This window comes from Oryctolagus cuniculus, chromosome 1, assembly GCF_051225735.1.
Source record: "Oryctolagus cuniculus isolate XC-2025 breed Fujian yellow rabbit chromosome 1, ASM5122573v1, whole genome shotgun sequence".
NCBI classification, from domain to species: domain Eukaryota; kingdom Metazoa; phylum Chordata; class Mammalia; order Lagomorpha; family Leporidae; genus Oryctolagus; species Oryctolagus cuniculus.
Window position 1 is genome coordinate 204121595 of NC_142867.1, and position 21482 is coordinate 204143076.

Here is a 21482-nt window from a genome sequence, read left to right on the forward strand (position 1 = left end):
GCACTTGGGCCATCCTCCACTGCACTCCCGGGCCACAGCAGAGAGCTGGCCTGGAAGAGGGGCAACCGGGACAGAATCCAGCGCCCCGACCGGGACTAGAACCCGGTGTGCCGGCGCCACAAGGCAGAGGATTAGCCTAGTGAGCCACGGTGCCGGCCGAGAGAGAGATTTTCTATCCACTGGTTCATTCCCCAAATACCTTGTAACAGCCAGGTTGGGTCAGGCTCTCCCATCATGGTCTCCTATATGGATGGTGGATAATCAAATCCTTGAGCTGCCATCTGCTGCCTCCCCAAGATGTGTAGTTATAGGAAGCCGTATCAGAAGCAGGGTAATAAAGACTTGAAGAAGTACTCCAACATAAGGTGAGATGTCCCAAGTAGAGGCTTAACCCACTGTGCAAGAGTGCAACTTTTATCATTTGTAGAACCCTCTATGTTTTGCCAAGTTGCTAGTTTCTTATGTAAGTAGTAAAGAGCTAAGATTCATGTCACAATTACATTTAAGCTGCTTTCCATTCTAATACATTAGATTGTTTTCCAATTCTGCTAGTTTTTTTATGTGTATTATTTGGATTATTGTCTACAGAAATAATAATCCTATCTGTGGATAATAATATTTCGATTTCTTTATTTCCAATTCTTATGACTTTCATTTCTTTATCTTATCTTATTGAACCAGCAGGGACCTCCAATAGAATGCTGTATAGAACTGGTAATAGTTAGCATCCTTAACTCATTTTACCACTGAATATTGTATTTGCTGAGGGTTTCCTTATATGTCTGGTTGCTAAGAGTTTTGTAAAATCATACTCAGGTTTTTGTCAAATACTATTTACCCATATAGAAACAAGCTATTTTTCCTCTTTTCTGTTAATATGGTAAATTACATTGATTGTTTTCAGATGTTAAGCCATCCTTGCATTCTTGGACTAAACCCTACTTGACGATGTGTTGTGTAGATTTACTTATTGATAGATTTTATTTTTTAATATTTAAAAATTTTTTGCATTTGTGTTCATGAGAGAGATTGATCTATAATTTTTCTTTCTTGTATTGTACCTTTACAGGTTTTGGTAGCAAGGCACTATTGACCTTATAAAAAGAGTTAAGAAGTAGGTCCTCTTTTTTCTTCTCTGAAAGAATTTTTGTAAGAATTATGTTAACTCTTTAAAAAGTTAAAAGAATTTTCTGTTGAAGTCTTCTGGTATTGTGGTTTTCTTTGCGTAAATATTGTTAAGAATTGGTTAAGCTCCATTAATAGTTAAAGATTATTCAAATTTTCTAATTTTTATCTCAGTTTTTGTAAGTTACATTTTTTGGAGAATTCATTCTGTTATTCAAACTATCAAATGTATTTGCATAAAGTTAGTCATATATTTATCATTTTATGTATGTAGAAAATATAGTGATTTTCTCTCATTTATTATATGTGATGGTAATGTATGTTTTCTCTCTTAAAAATTTTTTCCATATTGCTTATTCAGCTTTTAAAACATTTCCTTCTGTCTTTGTTGGTTTTCTACATTTTGAGTTTGTTTACTTTGTCATTGGCGTTTGAGCTTATCTTTAGTATTTCTTGCCATCTACTTTCCTTGGGTTTGATTTAATGTTTTTTTTTTAAAGATTTCTTTTGAGCCGGCGCCATGGCTCACTTGGTTAATCCTCCACCTGCAGCGCTGACATCCCATATGGCCTCCGGTTCTAGTCCCGGCTGCTCTTCTTCCAGTCCAGCTCTCTACTGTGGGCGGGGAGGGCAGTGGAGGATGGCCCAAGTGCTTGGGCCCCTGCACCCGCATGGGAGACCAGGAAGAAGCACCTGGCTCCTGGCTTCAGATCGGCGCAGCGCCGGCTGTGGCGGCCACTTGGGGAGTGAACCAACAGAAGGAAGAGCTTTCTCTCTGTCTCTCTCTCTCTCACTGTTTAACTCTGCCTGGGGTGCAGGGCCCAAGCACTTGGCCCCTCCTCCACTGCCCTCCCGGGCCATAGCAGAGAGCTGGTCTGGAAGAGGGGCAACCAGGACAGAATCTGGCACCCCGACCGGGACTAGAACCCGGTGTGCCGGTGCCGCTAGGTGGAGGATTAGCCTATTGAGCCGTGGCGCCGGCTTAGTGAAAGTTTAAATCTTGATTTTTTTCAGTGTTGTTTTCTTTATAAGTGCAACTTCATCTGTGTCCTATAAATTTGGTTAAGTTGTACCTTCACTGTCATCCAGTTCAGATATTTTCTAATTCATATTTTGTTTTATTATCTGACTTATAGTTTATTTAGAAGTATGTTATTTAACTTCTAGGCAGTTGGGAATTCTCTATTATTGTTTTTGAATTAATTATATGAATGTCCTAATGTTGCTATAACTATCACAAAATGAGTAGCTTAACATAACACAAATTTATTACTTATTGTTCTACATGTCAGGAGTACAAAATGTGTCTCACTGGGCTAAGAAGTCAAGATATGAGCAGTGCTACATTTCTTTTGGAGACTATACATTTCTTGACTTTTCCAGCATCTAGAGGCTACCTGCATTCCTTGGCTCATGTTCCCATTCCTTCATCTTCAAAGCTGTCAATGGCTGGTTGAGACTTTCTCATTTTGTATCACTCTGACACCCACCCTCTTACCTCCTTCTTTTCCTTATAAAGACCACTGTGATTGTATCAGGCCTCCGTAGATATTTGAGAATAATCTTCCCATCTCAAAGTCTGTAGGTTAGCAACCTTAATTCTGTCTACGATTCTCTCTTTGTATGTACATATTCACAGGTCCCAGGGATCCCATGTGGACATCTTTGTTGGGGAACATTAGTCTTTATGGCTCAGCATATGATTGATTTTGGCAAGTGATCTATGTATATTTGAAAAGAGTAATAATTCTGTCATTATTGAATACAATGTTGTACTTACCACTTAGGGAAAATTCTTAAATTGTGTTGTTTAGGTCTTCTGTATCTTCACTGCTCTTTTTTCTGTCTGTTCTTTAATTTGTTATGAAAGATGTGTTGAAACATCCCACTATGATTATGGATTTAACTATCTCCCACTTTGCCAGTTTTTGCCCTGTATGATTAGAAGCTGTGTTCTTGATGGATAGAGACTGTAATATCTTCCTCTTTGACTTCTTTAACAAATATCCCTCTTTATCATTCATGACATTAAAATTTTTTAATTTAGTCATTAAAATTCAATGACTATTCTATAGAATTTTACTCAGCTCAGATTTACCTTTTTTTAATTTTTTTTTTTTTTTTTTTTTTTGACAGGCAGAGTGGACAGTGAGAGAGAGAGACAGAGAGAAAGGTCTTCCTTTGCCGTTGGTTCACCCTCCAATGGCTTGCGCGGCCGGCGCGCTGCGGCCGGCGTACCGCGCCGATCTGATGGCAGGAGCCAGGTGCTTTTCCTGGTCTCCCATGGGGTGCAGGGCCCAAGCACTTGGGCCATCCTCCACTGCACTCCCAGGCCACAGCAGAGAGCTGGCCTGGAAGAGGGGCAACTGGGACAGAATCTGGCGCCCCGACCGGGACTAGAACCCGGTGTGCCGGCGCCGCAAGGCGGAGGATTAGCCTACTGAGCCGTGGCACCGGCCTCAGATTTACCTTATATTTCCCCATACTGGAATCAGGTTTCATATTTTTTATTGAAATGTTACATAAGTGATACTGAACCTTTCTCAGTTATCACCTCTAGTGGCATATGATACCCCTTAGCATAATGTTAATTATGATCAGTTGGTTAAGGTGCCATTAGTTTTTTCCACTATGTACTTATCCCTTTTTGTAAGTAAGCCATTTGGATAGAGAATTACTTGTATTTTTGAGTTAGCATAAATGACCACATGTCTAAGTATACTTACTCCTGGTGTATTTGTCTTCTGTTCATGCTTACAGGGAAGAACAGCTTTGCACTGGTCCTGTAACAACGGATACCTTGATGCCATTAAATTACTGCTAGACTTTGCTGCTTTCCCTAATCAGATGGAAAACAATGAAGAGAGGTAAGCTGTTGATTTGAGAAAAATAAAAAAGACCATACTGTTCATCTAACTTCCCTTATGCCAGATTTTTAAAATCTCAAATCTAGATATCAGCTCAGAAATAATAAATGCACTCATAAGGAAACTTTACTCTAAGAAATACAGAACCAAAAGAAAAGAGCAAAAGTTCTGCGCAGTTGGATTTATGATGACCGAATTTTATAGCTATTCAGAACTTTAGGTATTTGAGTTAGCTCATATTTTGCAGATTAGATAACTTGATTCACCTTCTGGCTTATGGCTGATATAGGGACATTGAAGTCCTGATTGACCTGGACCAGGAATTCTGTTAGGTCAACAGAACATGTGAAACATTCAGGTGATTCTCTGGATGCAGATGATGCTATTAGTGGACACCGAAGTGCTACCATGTAGCAGGAAAACATACAAAGACACTAAGATGAAGTTCAGGGTTTAATCTAAATGTAAGTCTGGAATAAGATCCACACAAGTTTTTCCAGGTTGCTGCTCAAGGACCCACGCCCAACAAAAAGAACCAGGCACAGTGTGAACTGTAAACAAAGGAAATTCTTAGTAGTCTTGGATGTAGGAAGGTGCTAGTGAAGGTTCTGGTAATTTGGAGGTAACAACTAAGTTTGTTGCTTCCATTCCAGAGCTCCCTCAAGCCCAGGTCTGTGCATTAGTGTCCTTGTTCATGGATGCCCTCACCAAAGTGACCCCTGCTATTACACCAACACCATTCTCCTAGCCACCTGCAGTTCTTTCTTTCTGTTGGTGAATGAGAAATGTGATAGAGAATGAGGGACTTTTCTAGGCCAGCTGTCTCAGAAGAAATACATTCTTCCTTTCTAGAACTGACCCCCTTCTCACTTCTTTCAGAACCTTTCCTCATTCCTGGGATTACTGAAATTATCACCCTTAGAAGCTGTATATAAATATAAGATAAATATTACAAATTAGTGATGATTTGTTTCTATTTTATTTTTATGTATTTATTTATTTGAGAGGTTGAGTTACAGACAATGAGAGAGAGAGACAGAGAGAAAGGTCTTCCTTCCATTGGTTCACTCCCCAGATAGCCACAAGGGCTAGAGCTGTGCCGATCCAAAGCCAGGAGCCAGGAGCTTCTTCTGGGTCTCCCACGTGGGTGCAGGGGCCCAAGCACTTGGGTCATCTTCTACTGCTTTCCCAGCCCCAGCAGAGAGTTGGATCAGAAGTGGAGCAGCCGGGACTAGAACCAGCAGCCATATGGGATTCCGGCACCTCAGGCAGAGGATTAACTTATACCAGCATGATGATTTGTTTCTGTAAGAACTTATCTTCTGGGGCTGGCACTGTGATGCAGCAGGTTAAAACCTCAGCCTGCTTTTCTCTGTAACTTTGTCTTTCAAATAACTGAAAAATAATTCTTTTTGAAAAAGATCTTATCCTTTATAATACCATTTACTACCTGACTGCTTTTTTAAAAAAAATTTTTTTTATTTATTTGAAAGCATTACAGAGAGACAGAGACAGAGACAAAGACAGAGATGGAAGCTCTTCCATCTACTGGTAAACTCCCCCAAATGGCAGCAATGGCCATACCAGAGCTTCTTCCAGATCTCCCAAGTGGGTGCAGGGGCCCAAGCACTTGGGCCATCCTCTGCTATTTTCCCAGGCACATTATCAGGGATCTGGATGGGAAATGGAGCAATTGGGACTGGAGCCTGTGTGGAATGTCAGCAGTGCTGCAAGCAGTGGCTTCACCACACCCCAGCACTGGCCTCTTGACTGTTTTTTTTTTTTTAAGGAGACAATTAGAAAAATCATTTTTATAATTCAATTCCCAATTATATTCTAAGTCTTGAATTTCAGACCTAGGAAACTACATGAATCAAGGTACATACAGCCTCCTGGAATAAATATATATTAATTTCAGGCCAGAAGACCAAAGGAAAAATCCTCCTAACTGTACTTGCCAATTTATAGATAAAAAGAGACTGTGGCAATATCTCAGTCTCCTTTAATGTTTCATCAGCAATACACCATGATGTACAGGTATCAGAACTTGGCACTGCCTTTTATGCTTATTGACATTCTGGTTTAGGCATTCTGCTCATCCCGTCAGACCATTCCCACATGGCAAGTCCAATTGTATCTTATCTCTTGTCTTTATCTACATTGTTTCTTGGCTGGTTACCATCAATGTAGTACTGATTTTTACTTATCATGCATTGACACTAACCAGTTAATGTACACTGTGTAGACTTCATTTTTGCCAACTTCTGCTGGCTTTCGGTCAATAACTATCTGACAGTCACACTCCAACATTGATGGGAATATTCACAGTACCTGAATGTTTCTAAATTGATTTTGGGATGAAGATTCACTAGTAATACTCACAATGTGGTCAGTTGCTAAAACACTAAGTATAAACTTCAGTCTTAAAAACTTGTTAGATATTTGGGCTGTCTGTTTAAATCATAAGTTGTCTGAGAATCCTAATTTGAATTAACTGACAATAAAAGACATTTTTGAGAAAATTAAGGAAATTTGATTGTGGAGTGGACATAAAATTTTATTAGGGAATTTCTATTAATTCTGTTAGTGTGATAATGCCATTGTAACCATACCCATATTACTCAGATTTATAGGTAAATTCTGAAATAGGTAAAGATGAAATGATAAGAGTTCTGAGATATGCTTTAAATACTTTAGCAAAAATTTTTTTTAAAAAGTGTTGGATGAAGCAAATATAGCAAAAAAATCTTGCTAATTGTTAAATTGAGGTGATGAGTGTATAATGGGTTAGTATGCATTTGTCTCTACTTTTGTTTATGTCTGGAGTTTCTCATAATAATCTTAAAAATGTTTAAGGTACAGTTTCCAATCCAAAAGCAACCTGGGAGTTCCAGTTCCTCTCTCCTTCCTTTCCCCTTTCAAGGATGAGAAAACAGAAACTCAGAGAAGACAGCAGGAGCCTTGGTGTCACATAGGTCCCGTGACTCCTAATCCAGCATTTATTTCTTTTTGCCTTATTTATAAATAAAGACATACTTTGGGCCCATCTTTTTTTTTTTATTTTATTTTTTTAACAGGCAGAGTTAGACAGTGAGAAAGAAAGAGACAGAGAGAAAGGTCTTCCTTTTTTCGTTGGTTCACCCCCCAAATGGCCGCTACTGCTGGCGCGTCACAGCCGGCACGCTGCGCCGATCTGAAGCCAGGAGCCAGGTGCTTCCTCCTGGTCTTCCATGCGGGTGCAGGGCCCAAGGACCTGGGCCATCCTCCATTGCCTTCCCAGGCTACAACAGAGAGCTGGACTGGAAGAGGAGCAACTGGGACAGAATCCGGTGCCCCAACCAGGACTAGAACCCGAGGTGCCGGTGCCACAGGCAGAGGATTAGCCAAGTGAGCCAAGTGAGCCAGGGCGCCGGCCGGGCCCATCTTTTATAAATCAAATTTTGCTAATGCTGCTTCTGTACTATGTTAGGGGTATTACATATTAATAATTATTGAAAAATGATCAGATTTACTAAATATATGTTAATTACACATTGATTTTAGACCATTTTGTTCTGTGGAAAACTTATATTATTCAATAATTAATAGATGAGTGGAAGAATTATTGAATTTGGAATTGTGAGCTTTGTTTTAGTCTGCATTCTGTAAGAATTAGCTTCCTAGTCTTCAGCAGATTGACTACCCCTTGTGCGATGTTTTTTCTTTTATAAAATGAAAATGTTGAAGTTAATTATCTCTAAAATTCAATTTATCTCTACTATCATGTGATTCATTAACTGTGATAATTTCTTCCATTAGAGAAGTTATAGTCATGAAAAGCATTTTCAGATATATAGTAATTTTTTTTGACTTAACAATTTTTTTCTTTTTTTTGTTTTTTTATTTTTTTTATTTTTTTTATTTTTTAACTTTTATTTAATGAATATAAATTTCCAAAGTATGGCCCATGGATTACAATGGCTTCCCTCCCATAACGTCCCTCCCACCCACAACCCTCCCCTTTCCCACTCCCTCTCCCCTTCCATTCACATGAGGATTCATTTTCGATTCTCTTTATATACAGAAGATCAGTTTAGCATACATTAAGTAAAGATTTCAACAGTTTGCTCCCACACAGAAACATAAAGTGAAAAATAATAGATGATTTTTAAATGATGATGAAATCAGATCAGACCTATTGTCATGTTTAATCCCGGTGAGAGTCAAGTTGGGAATTGATAATTTCTTCTTTTTTTTTTCTTTCTTTTTTTTTTTACAGAAGATCAGTTTAGTATACATTAAGTAAAGATTTCAACAGTTTGCACCCCCATAGAAACACAAAGTGAAATATACAGTTTGAGTACTCGTTATAGCATTAAGTCTCAATGTACAGCACATTAAGGACAGAGATCCTACATGAGGAGTAAGTGCACAGTGACTCCTGTTGTTGACTTTACAAACTGACACTCCTGTTTATGGCATCAGTAATCTCCCTATGCACCAGTCATGAGTTTCCAAGGCTATGGAAGCCCCTTGAGTTCTCCGACTCTTATCTTGTTTAGACAAGGTCATAGTCAAAGTGGAGGTTCTCTCCTCCCTTCAGAGAAAGGTACCTCCTTCTTTGAAGACCTGTTCTTTCCCACTGGGATCTCACTCACAGAGATCTTTCATTTAGGTGTTTTTTTGTTTGTTTGTTTTGTTTTTGCCAGAGTGTCTTGGCTTTCCATGCCTGAAATACTCTCATGGGCTTTTCAGCCAGATCGGAATGCCTTTAGGGCTGATTCTGAGGCCAGAGTGCTGTTTAGGACATCCGCCATTCTATGAGTCTGCTGAGTATCTCGCTTCCCATGTTGGATCACTCTCCCCTTTATTTATTCTATCGGTTAGTATTAGCAGGTACTAGACTTGTTTATGTGCTCCCCTTGACTATATAGTAATTGTTTTAAATTCTGAATTTACAAAATGCTATGTAAGTATCTGTACTTACAGCCTCTGGTGCCTGAACAGTAGTGACAAATCAAGCTGTCTTAAATGAGAGATCATTAATTTCAGCATTAAGGGCTTCCTTCCAAATTGTTTTCTTAATGAAATGACCAAATAATCTCATATTGAAAACCACTTCCTTTTATGTCTTATATTGACTGTTAAGTGAATTTTGAAGAGAAATTTATTTATTCTCTATAATCATTGAGTGATTTTCTGTGTCTAATCATCCATATAGTTATCTTTTTTCCCCACCTCATCAGTTAGCAGATTATTTCCTCCTAACACTTCTGATGGCCTGGACTAGTCAGAGTCAGCAGAGAGGGGCCAGCATCAGTGGCAGCCTTAGGTGGTCCTAAATACTAGTTTGGATCCTACGGAAATAGGCACAGTTAAGCCACTGTGGTATCACAGAACATGCTGCAATGTATGTGATAATAACAATCAAAGCTGACACTTATTAACTGCTTCCTTTATGCAACACACAATGCTATCCTTTTTACATTTAATAAATGTACTTACTTCATTTTCCATGCATTCTGAAGTCTCTGGAGTAGAATCTTGCTTAACAGATGAGGAAAGCTGAGACTTAGAAACATCAATAAGTTATATAAAGTGATAGTTGTCATTACCATTGTTGAATGGTTGATTTGGAGGATTTTTTTAAATATTTTATTTATTTATTTGAAAGGTAGAGTTATAGACAGTGAGAGGGAGAGACAGAGAGAAAGGTCTTCCTTCCATTGGTTCACTCCCCAAATGGCCGCAACAGCTGGAGCTACACTAATCTGAAGCCATGAGCCAGGAGCTTCTTCCAGTCTCCCATACGGGTATAGGCCCAAGTACTATACTGCTTTCCCAGGCCACAGCAGAGAGCTGGATTAGAATAGGAGCAGCCGGGACTAGAACTGGTGCCTATATGGGATGTTGGCGCTGCAGGTGGAGGATTAATCTACTGTGCCACGGTGCGACCCCATGGAAGAATTTTTTTTAAACTTTAATTTTCATACTTTTCTATACTGTTTAAGCTCTCCAAAAATATATCATGTTTACAATGTAATTGTTTTTCTTTGAAGAAAAGAAAGCTTTGTGTTTTTTGCCCTGTAAGGTTTTATTTTGATGTAGTCAGATTTATCAATCTTCATTTATGGTTTCTGAGTTGTTTAAATTTTCCATGATTTCCTCTAGTACTTTCATTATTTTTTTTATATTTAGATCTTTGTTCCATCCAGAATTTATTTTGGTGTAAGATGTGTTACAAGAATATCTCTCTCTCTCTCTCTCTCTCTCTGGTTTTCCAATATGGCTACCTGATTATCCCATACTAGTTATTTAAATAATTCATTTTTTTTGCAGCAGTTAAAGGATAATTCTTATCATGCTCTAAATCTCTCCATTTGGAGGTATACTTTTATTTCGTAAGCATTAACTATCAATGATCATGGGTGTGAATCTCACAGGTACTATTTGCCATATTTACTCCCCAAATGCCCACAACAGCTGAGACAAAGCCGGCACCAGAAATTCAGGCTGGGTACCCAGACTACGCATTAGCAGGCAGCTGGAATCAGAAACAGAGCCAGAGCCAGGCCTAGAACCCAGGCACCCCAATAGAGTACACAGGCATCCCAAGTGGTGTCTCCATTGCTAAGCCAGTGCCTTTTTTTTTTTTTTTTTTTTGACAGTCAGAGTTAGACAGTGAAAGAGAGAGAGAGACAGAGAGAAAGGTCTTCCTTCCGTTGGTTCACTCCCCAAATGGCCGCCATGGCTGGTGCGCTGCACCAATCTGAAGCCAGGAGCCAGGTGCTTCCTCCCAGTCTCCCATGTGGGTGCAGGGCCCAAGCACTTGGGCCATCCTCCACTGCCCTCCTGGGGCACAGCAAAGAGCTAGACTGGAAGAAGAGCAACTGGGACATGAACCCAGCGCCCCAACCGGGACTAGAACCACAGGCGGAGGATTAGCCTAGTGAGCCGCGGCGCTGGCCACCAAATGCCTTGTGGTGGGAGCTGAGGGGTGCAGTATTTTTTCAGATAGGTTCAGGGGATTAACTGGCACACAGAGAAGAAGGAAAGTAATCACGTGTTCCCATTAGCCTCCAGTTTGTAAGCCAGTAAGCAAAACTCAGGAATTGACTTTGTCAGCAGCTCAAACACCTGACTCCCCTGCTGTAGTCAGCTTTGTTTTGTTACCCCTCAGAACATAGAAGGTACCCTTCATACCAGGTACAGCCCTGGAGTACAGAAGGTGCCTTTTCCTCAGGAATATTCCACTTCTTAGATGAAGTTTCCTTCTGATGTATAATAATAATGCTGGTCTAACTGTACCTTGAATGACATTCCGAGACTTAAAACTAAATATCTCCTGCTTCAGGTACACACCGCTTGATTACGCGTTGCTTGGTGAGCGCCATGAAGTTATCCAGTTCATGCTGGAGCGTGGTGCCCTGTCCATTGCGGCCATACAAGACATTGCTGCCTTCAAAATTCAGGCTGTCTACAAAGGGTACAAGGTCAGAAAGGCTTTCCGAGACCGGAAAAATCTCCTCATGAAGCACGAACAGTTGAGAAAAGATGCTGCTGCCAAGTAAGTGGGAGTTGTGGAGACTGTGTTCCTATTCCTCAGGATCAAGGTGGAAGGGGGCAGACAGGGGAGGGACTCAGGACAGAATCTGATGGACATCTGTTCCCTGTGCTGTCACCTTCCCCGTCTGCCTAACACTGTGTTCAGAGGACTGAGGCTAAGGGCAAGGACAGAAGCCCAATCTGTACTTGGTAAATGGTCCTGATATTCACCCCTGATATTCCAGCCCAGGAAAAGCCACTGCCACCCTCATCCATGGACGGATTTGGGGGTGGGAATGACACCTAAACTACAGAGTTAATGATTGTTCTTACCCTTCCTTTCTTCCCAAAAGAAACTTATGCCAATACCTAGCCTGTTTCCCCTAGACTAATCTAAGTCTAGTTTTGATTTAATTAAAGCAACCAACTTATAAAAATAACTTGTGTTCCTTCCCATTCCTTCACAAATCAGTATGGCATAATTTATTTTTGGACAGTGATCTAAGATTTACAAAATATCCATTTGTGCCTGCTGCACATCATGATTATTTCACACCAGTGATTGATTTTAGATTTGCCTTGGTTTGCTTTATGATACTCGTGTCGGGTAGAAGTGTTTTAAATATCAGCAAGATATTTCATGAGTACATACAGATACCAGAACCTCTGATGATAAAGATGTGGGTGGCAGGTGCTTTCCTGAAGGGCACCTTCTGCCTGTATCCTGCGTGTGCCCAGATCTTGAGTCCTTCCAGCTCTGGAAGGCTCCCAACTCAGACTCCTTCCATATCTTACCCACAAAGGGGAAGCATACGTGTAACAAACAACATTAAAAATAATATTTAAATAACTATTACAGTAATAGTAAGGAAAGATAAATCATTTTAATGAGGAGCTAAATACTACTTTGTACGGGAATGCTAACCACAGTATCAGCATTGAGTGGATAAAATTAACAGAAACATTATTTTCTGTGACTCTGAAGCTACTAAAGTAGGTAGCAATCTAGGAAATATTACTTGCTCTCTTAGCAAGGCTCTTCATTTCACTTTTTCCAAAGAATGCAAAATAAACCTAAAGCTTCTGCACACCACCTTTTTCAGCCTTCTTGTAAAAGTTGTCTGTATGTCAGTAGCAGCTGTAAGTAGGAAATACACATGACGAATTACCCTGAGTTGCAAGTAGTGGTTTCCTGCAAGGGATGGAATATTGTGTAGTTGTCCCCCATTATTCACATGAGGATAAATCCAAGACCCTCAGTGGACTCCTGAAATCTCCAGTAATACCAAACTTTGGATGCTCAACTTAGAATTTCTCAGCCTTATGATAGTGCATAAGCAATACATATTTGGCAGAAACTGTACTTTTTAAAAAATATTTATTTAGGGCTGGTGCCGTGGCTCAGTAGGCTAATCCTCCGCCTAGCAGCACTGGCACACCAGGTTCTAGTCCCGGTCGGAGTGCCGGATTCTGTCCCGGTTGCCCCTCTTCCAGGCCAGCTCTCTGCTATGGCCCGGGAGTGCAGTGGAGGATGGCCCAAGTGCTTGGGCCCTGCACCCCATGGGAGACCAGGAGAAGCACCTGGCTCCTGGCTTCAGATCAGTGCGATGCGCTGGCCACTGCGCGCTGGCTGCGGCGGCCATTGGAGGGTGAACCAACGGCAAAAGGAAGACCTTTCTCTCTGTCTCTCTCTCTCTCTCACTGTCCACTCTGCCTGTCAAAAAAATATATATTTATTTATTTGAAAGGCAGAGTTACAGAGAAAGAGAGGGAGAGAGAGAGGGAGAGGGAGAGATCTTCCATCTGTTGGTTCCCTCTCCAAATGGCTGCAACATCTAGGGATAGACTGATCTGAAGCCAGGAGCCAGGAGCTTCTTCTGGGTCTCCCACATGGGTGCAGGAGACCGCTTTCCCAGGTGGATTAGCAGGGAGCTGGATTTGAAGTGGAGCAGGTGGGACTGGAACCAGTTCCTATATGGGATGCCAGCACTGCAGGAGGCAGCTTTACCCACTATGCCACAGCATGGGCCCCAGAAACTATACTTTGGTCATGTTACCTCACGTACCTTTCTCAGTTTAGCATATTAGGGTGGCATAAATCACCTACCTCAGAGTGGATATGAAAGGAACTTATTGACATACACTGACTTCTAATTTACTTATAGAGAAATTGGGAAAGAGAAAATTGTAGTCATATTTTCTAAGGCAGGTATTTTAGAAAATACTATTTATGAAATATCTATAATCTGCGTAAAAGCACTTTAAAACTTAAACTGCACTATCCATGTTGTTGCCAAAGTGAACATTACTGTAATTTACCTGCCAAAGCACACGATTGAATGCACACTTAAATAAGACTCTGTTTATGTTGATCACCCTTCTTCCTTGAAGCTTTATTTTTGCTCAGTTCTTATTTCACTCCATAATCTCAGCTTTTGCTAAATAATTCCTTCTCACATCTTTTAAAAAGCTTATTATCAGGGCCGGCGCTGTGGCGTAGCGAGTGAAGCCACCGCCTATGGTGCCGGCATCCCATGTGGGCGCTGGTTCGAGTCCCAGCTGCTCCACTTCTGATCCAGCTCTCTACTGTGGCCGGGGGGGGAGGGGTCAGCTGAGGATGGCCCAGTTCCTTGGGCCCTTGCACCCATGTGGGAGACCTGGGGGAGGCTCCTGGCTTCTGGTTTCGGATTGGCACAGCTCTGGCTGTTGCAGCCATCTGGGGAGCAACCCGAGGGATTGAAGACCTCTCTCTCTGTCTCTACCTCTCGGTGTAACTCTATCTTTAAAATAAATAAAATAAATCTTTAAAAAAATTAAAAAATAATAAGCTTATTATCTATCTGTTTATTTATCTGAAACACAGAAAGACCTCCCATCCAGAGCTTCACTCTCCAAATGCTCACAACAGCCAGGACCAGACTGGTCCAAAGCCAAGAGCCAGGGACTTAATCCAGGTCTCCATGTGCACGGCAGGAATCTAATCCCTTGACTTAGCACTTGCTGCCTCACATGGTTTGTATTGGCACAAAGCTGGAGTCAGGAACTAGAGCCTGGTATTGAACCCAAGTAATCTGATTTTTGTGGGCCTCCTAACTGGCATCTTAATCACTGAACACCCACCCACACCTTTTTACTTTTACTATCTCCATGCTGAAGTCATCCCTGAAGGTTAACTCAGACATACACTTATGCTGTATTTTTCCTTTGAAAATGTATCCACTTGGGGCCAGTGCTATGTCTCAGTAGGCTAAGTCTCTGCCTGCCACACCAGCATCCCATATGGGCGCCAGTTCGTGTCCTGTCTGCTCCTCTTCTGATCCAGCTCTCTGCTATTGCCTGGGAAAGCAGTGGAAGATGGCCCAAGTCATTGGGCCCCTGCACCCATGTGGGAGACCCAGAAGAAGCTCCTGGCTTTGGATCAGCCCAGTTCCGGCCAATGTGGCAATTTGGGGAATAAACCAGTGGATGCAAGACCTTTCTCTCTTTCTCTCCTTCTCTCTGTAATTCTGCCTCTCAATTAAATAAATAAATCTTTTTAAGAAAGAAAGAGGGAGAGGGAGAGGGAGAGGGAGAGGGAGAGGGAGAAGGAAAGAAAGAAAGAAAAGGTATCTACTCAAAATTGAAGTTGGTTCATTTCTGTAGGTAACCCATTAATTATGATCACATCTTGACCTCCTGGATATCTAATCCCATATCATCAGTTACCTACTAGATGTTTCCACTTTGCTATCATTTTGTCACTTGCCAACACTATCTTTTAAAATTTATTTATATAAAGAAACAGATTTCATGTATTTCTTATATACAATTTTAAGCACAAAATGATACTTCCCACCATCCCACCTTCCCTCCTGCTTCCTTTCTTTTTTTTTTCTGTTTATTTTTATGGTGATATACTTGTACTTTGTATATTAAGTACTGTGTACTTGGTACACAGTCTTAATCCTCTACTAAATAAAGAATTCAACAAATTCCTTGGAGTTCTTGGGAGTATTGACAAGGACCATGCATGCAGAGATCCAGTTTTCCCAACACCATTTGTTGAAGAGACTACCCTTTCTCCAGGGAGTGATTTTAGCTCATTTGTCAAAGGACTGGATGACTTCAGTGGTGAATTCAACAAAACTGTTAAAGAAGAACTAATCCCAATTGTTAAATGATTCAAAACAATTGAAAGGGAGGAATTCTCCCCAAACTCCTTCTATGAGGCCAGCTTCACCTTAATTCCAAAATCAGAAAGAGATACAAGGAAGGAGAACAATATGTTGATCAGTATCCCTGATGAACATATATGCAAAAATACTCAACAAAATACTAGCTATTCAAATACAACAATACATCAAAAAGATCATCCACCCAGACCAAGTGAGATTCTTCCTAGGGATGCAAGGATGGTTTTAACACATGCAGATCAATAAATGTGATATATCACATCAACGAACTGAAGAATAAAATTATGTGATTATCTTAATAGATGCAGAAAAAGCATTTGATAAAATACAACATCCTTTCATGATTTACAAAAAAATACCTTAATCAAATTGGATATAAAAGGAACATGCTTAAATACAATCAGGGCAATATTTGACGAACTCACAGCCAGCATCATACTGAATGGGCAAAAGGATGCCCACTCTCACTACTACTATTCAGTATACTTCTGGAAGTTTTAGCTAGAGCCATTAGGCAAGAAAAAGAAATTAAAGGGATAGAAATTGGAAAGGAGGAAGTCAGATTATCCCTTTTTGCAGATGACATGACCCTATATATACAGGAACAAAAAACTCCACTAAGAGACTATTGGAACTCATAAGAGAGTTTGGCAAAGTGGAGGGATATAACAGCAACATACCTGGGGCCGGCACTGTGGCACTGCGGGTTAACGCCCTGGCCTGAAGCACCGGTATCCCATATGGGCACTGGTTTGAGACCTGGCTGCTCCACTTCCAATCCAGCTCTCTGCTATGGCCTGGGAAAGCAGTAGAAGATGGCCCAAGTCCCTGGGCCCCTGCACCCACATGGAAGACCCAGAAGGATCTCCTGGCTCCTGGCTTCAGATCAGCGCAGCTCCAGCTGTTGTGGCCAATTGGGGGGTAAACCAGCAGATGGAAGACTTCTCTCTCTCTCTTTATTTCTCTCTCTCTCTCTTTTTCTCTCTCCCTCCCTCCCTCCCTCTGCCTCTCCTCTCTGTGTAACTCCAACTTTCAAATAAATAAATAAATCTAAAAAAAAAGAAGCAACAAACAAAATAGCATTTGTATCCACAAATAATGCTGTGGCTGAGAAAGAACTTATAAGATAAGGCCATTCACAGTAATTAGAAAAAAATTTAAGTAACTTGGGATGAATTTAACCAAGGACACAAAATAGCTCTACAATGAAAATTACAAAACAGTAGAGAAAGAAATAGCAGAAGACAAAAAAATGGAAAATTTTTCCACATTCGTGGATTGAAGAATTAATATCATCAAAATGTCCATACTACTCAAAGCAATTTACAGATTCAGTGTTGTCCCAATCAAAATTCTTTTCAAATCTAGAAAAAAATGACCCTAAAATTCATATAGAAATATAAGAGGCTCTGAATAACTAAAGCAATCTTAAATGATAAAAACAAAATCAGAGGCATCATAATACCAGATTTAAAGATATATTGCAGAGCAGTTATAATCAAAACAGTCTGGTACTGGCACAAAAATAGACATGTGGACAAATGGAGCAGATTAGAAACCCCATGAATTAATCCACACATCTACAACCAATTAATCTTTCACAGTGTGCCAACACTTTAGACCATTGGAAATTTCCATTTGCATGTCCTGTTGGCCCTATGATTTCAGACTTACTGTGTGAAATCTATAATTCCTATAATTCCATCTCACTTCAGACCTCCTTGTTTCCTCATTAGTATTGTCACCAAATGATCCTATAGTTTCTCCTTAGATATGTCCTTTTATAGCCTTTTGTTCACATTCTTCTGTATCACCACTCTATGCAAACTGTCATCATCTTATTTACCGGTCAAGATGCTGCTGAGATTTCCACTTACATTTCCAAGTCTGTTTCTCTCCAGTACCACACCCTTCCTCACTCTCACACTTGATGTCCCCACCATCCTGAACTTTCTTCACTTCCTCACTCACCATGCGCTCTGGAAGACATGAGCTTCCTTCTGGCTAGGGTTTGAAATTGAGTGTTCCTCTTAGTGTTAAATAATCAAGACTGATTTTGGTCACTCGTTCAAACTCTCCTGACACTTCAGTCCCTTCTATATGAGGATTTTCTGTGCCCTCAAAAAGTCAAATGAGGGGCTGGCGCCATGGCTCATTTGGCTAATCCTCCTCCTGCAGTGCTGGCATTCCATATGGGCGCCGGGTTCTACTCCCAGCTGCTCCTCTTCCTGTCCAGCTCTCTGCTGTGGCCCAGGAAGGCAGTGGAGGATGGCCCAAGTGCTTGGGCCCCTGCACCTGCATGGGAGGCCAGGAGGAAGCACCTGGCTCCTGGCTTTGGATCGGTGCAGCACCAGCCGTAGTGACCATTTGAGGGTGAGCCAACAGAAGGAAGACCTTTCTCTCTGTCTCTCTCACTGTCTAACTCTACCTGTCAAATAAGTAAAAAAAAATTAAAAATTAAAAAAAAATTTTAAAAAGTCAAATGATATGGAAATCTGTACCTCTAAAGACAACACATTCCATGGGTGAAAGGGTCTGGGCAGAAGTTCTGTTCTTTTATTTGGTCTTGAAGTTACCTCTGGAAACCAAAGGCAAAGTCTAAATCCTTTCCCATAAACCACCTTTCAGATACTTGCTTATAGGAAGTACTCATGACACTTTTGCTCCTTTTCTCTTTATAACTGATCCTCTTGCAGCCAGACATTTCTGGTTTGTCAATGCCTGTCTCCAGGATTGACCCTTGTGTCTGTCTCTTGCTCAGTGTCATCTGATCCATGGGGACTTGCTTCCACGGTTCTACTGCATGTCATTCCACGTCTCAGAGCTCCAGCTCCCCATCAGTAAAATGAAAATAAGGTTTCTTAATCCAGGATGGCATTTGGGGCTCCACACCTGCATGGGATTGTATACAGAATTTTGGGTGCCAGGAACATATACACATTTTGGAGGACAGGGTCTATAGATTTATCACATCCTCAAAGGGGATCTATGAGTCACAAAAAGATTAAAACCAGTAGACTAAATGATCTCCGAGGCCCCTCTAAGCTCTATGATTCTAAAACATGAGACATTTTCTTGTTCCCTGAGAGAAAACTAAAGACCAGATAGTACCATGCCCGGTTACTCAGTGACAATGAAGAGACAGAGTCTGACATACTCCTGGGTACCACATAACACCACTGACAAGGTTGGGGCTGAACCTTACCTGTCTCATGAGGTAATCCACTTCCTCTCACTGGAAGTGTTAGAGCAAAAGTTGTATCAGCATCTCTGCAGGACATTATATAAGGAATTTTTAAATATGGGAATGTCAGTTTCCTAGGATCTCTTCCGAGTCACAGATTTGGTGAGCGCTTGGTTGCATGTCATTCCTATGCTCTCCCTTCTGCCTGAAATAACCTCTCACTTCACTCCTCTCTCATTTTGACATTCTTCATATGGAGACATTTTCTCTCCCAGTTTAATTAGTGACTTCCTCCCACATCCACCCATAACTGTGTGTGGATACCTCTATTTTAGCGCTCATCACATCTAGCACTCACTGTCTGTGGGAGTGTATGGGGCTTATTCCCTCAGTTGATTGTCAGTTCCTTGAGAGCAGGGATTCTGTGTTATATGAGAGTACTTCAAAAAATGGAATGAAAGATGTAAGTTTTGGTGCAAAAATCACAATATGTAGAGAATATATACTATGAAAAAATTATATGTGAGTCTTAAAAATTTTTTGCAACAAAATAAACTGATACTTTCAACTCTCTCAGGTACGTCCATCTGCAGAGCTGAGTGTTTAGTATGTAATAAGCATTCAATAAATACATGTTCAATAACTGTCCCTACAATGGATCTAAGAGAGTACATAAGTCATTTCTCACTCTAGGCCTTCGTTTCCCCTTGTGTCAAATGGAAGGATTGTGCCAGGTACTCTCTTAGGTCTCTTCAGTGCTGATACTGTGATTCTCTGTAAGTATACACTTTACCTCTTTGCCTTACTCAAGCAGCAGAAACACGTCATTTTTCCTCACAGTGCACTCTGGCACTTGACTATTTGTACACTTGGCTTTCAAACTTCCTGCATATTAATCATGGGCAAAGGAGCATATGACAAGATTGTGAGAGTTTTGTATTCTGATTTTTAAAAGAACCACACAGGCAAAGGGGCTCACTACTGAATATACTCGAACATGAGATCCTGATGCTCTAATCTCTTAGACCTAAATTTTTTATAAATCTTACCTCTGCCAGATTCAGAGAATACTAGGAATAGCGAATATTCAGTATTCCAGTGAATTAGACAAGTAAACTTTTAAGAATTTGCCTCCATTATTATTCACATGTGTATTATAGTTCTCAATTTATCTAAAAAAGTTTTTATATATTACTTCTCCATGTTTAAAAAATTTTAGGTGCATGTAGAACATCTGAAACACAAGATGAGATTATATTTTTCCCGTATGTACAAACAAGAAAACAAAGATTCAAAGAAAGTTAGCAGCTGGTAAGTTGCCCAGCCAGGAGCATGCTTAAGTCCTCCAACTTCCAGTCCTTGCTTTTTTCCAACAAGAACTCCACTCCCTATTCCTTGCCAAGAACTCTTCAAACCCACAGAAAAGCTCTTACCTCACTTTTTCTGTGGAACTTGATTTACTTGTGGCACATGTAAATGATTTTGTTACATAAGGAGAAGCATAATTACTATAGAAGTAACTTTTCAGTAATTGGTTCACTGTATGATTTAGTTAACATCTTTTCTAACCTCAAGTAAATAGTCTGTTTCTTGCTTGGAAAAGGTAAGGAAACCTAGACAAGTAGTTGGTGATTAATTTTTATCTGTGAACCAAAAACATTGCCCTAAGAAACCGAGGATCTATTGAACAATGTGTTTTTTTAAACTTTACATTCCAGAGTATCCGGATACATTTTATGTATATATATGAGATTATTTTTATGGCTCCCTCAAGATTCTTACTTTAGTTATCTCTTGCTGCATTAAAAGTTACCCCAAACTAAGTGGCTTAAAGCGACAATCAACATTTATTCTCTCACACAGTTTCTGAGACTCAGGAATTTGGGAGCAACTTATCCATGTAGTTGGGTCTCTGATAAGATCAAAATCATGCCGATGGCTGGAGCTGCTGGCATCTGAAAGCTTTTCTGGAGCTGGAAGACCTGTCCAAGGTCACTCATTCACATGGCTGTTGGCAGGAGGCTTCAGTTCCTCCTTCAGAAAGTGTTCCAAAAATACAAAAGCCACAATGTCTTTTCTGATCTGCCCTGTGAAGATCACTCTCTCTGTAGTTTTGCAGCCTCCTATTAGTCACTTAAGTCACTCCTATTCATTCTAGGAAGGGACTGTACAAAGGTATGAATACCAGGTGCTGGGATCATCAAAGGCCATTTGGAGGCTGGCAGTCTGGGTCCATCTGGTGATCTCTTTGTCCTACCCCCAAGTGAAAAATGGTGAGGGAGAGTAACCACACAACCATTAACAAAGAACTTATTAAGAGTCAGGACCAGGAATCAAGTATCAGACTTACAAGTATGATTTAACAGTGCTAGCCAGGGTCAAGGACCAACCCAATCTTCTTAGTTTATTTTTCTTCTTAATTTTTCACACCAACTAGAATAACTTTGGTTCTTTTTCTGGTATCTATTTGCTAAACTTTACAAGTAAAATAGGCCAAATTTATAACATAGCCCCCTTGAAGATTAAAGAGCTTTGAAATTCCCTAATAAATTAACAGAAAAAAAAAAAACATTGCATTCTGGCCAGTTCCTGAGTCTAAGGGCTAAATGC

The 21482-nt window shown here is 40.5% G+C and overlaps 1 protein-coding gene across 10 annotated transcripts in view; it reads left to right on the top strand.

Moving 5' to 3' along the window:
• INVS (inversin) overlaps positions 1 to 21482 on the top strand; it is a 178813-nt gene that overhangs the window by 127815 nt on the left and 29516 nt on the right. For 9 of the 10 annotated variants that reach the window (XR_016211159.1, XR_016211161.1, XM_002708147.6 and 6 more), the window contains 2 exons: positions 3886 to 3992; positions 11326 to 11538. Coding sequence is in view for 8 of the 10 variants with exons in the window: in XM_002708147.6 (XP_002708193.3) it covers positions 3886 to 3992; positions 11326 to 11538 (320 nt within the window). In the remaining 2 variants the exon portion in view is untranslated. Of the gene's footprint in view, positions 1 to 1069; positions 1115 to 3885; positions 3993 to 11325; positions 11539 to 21482 lie in introns of those variants that run through there. The other variant, XM_089301113.1, reaches the window with a different exon arrangement.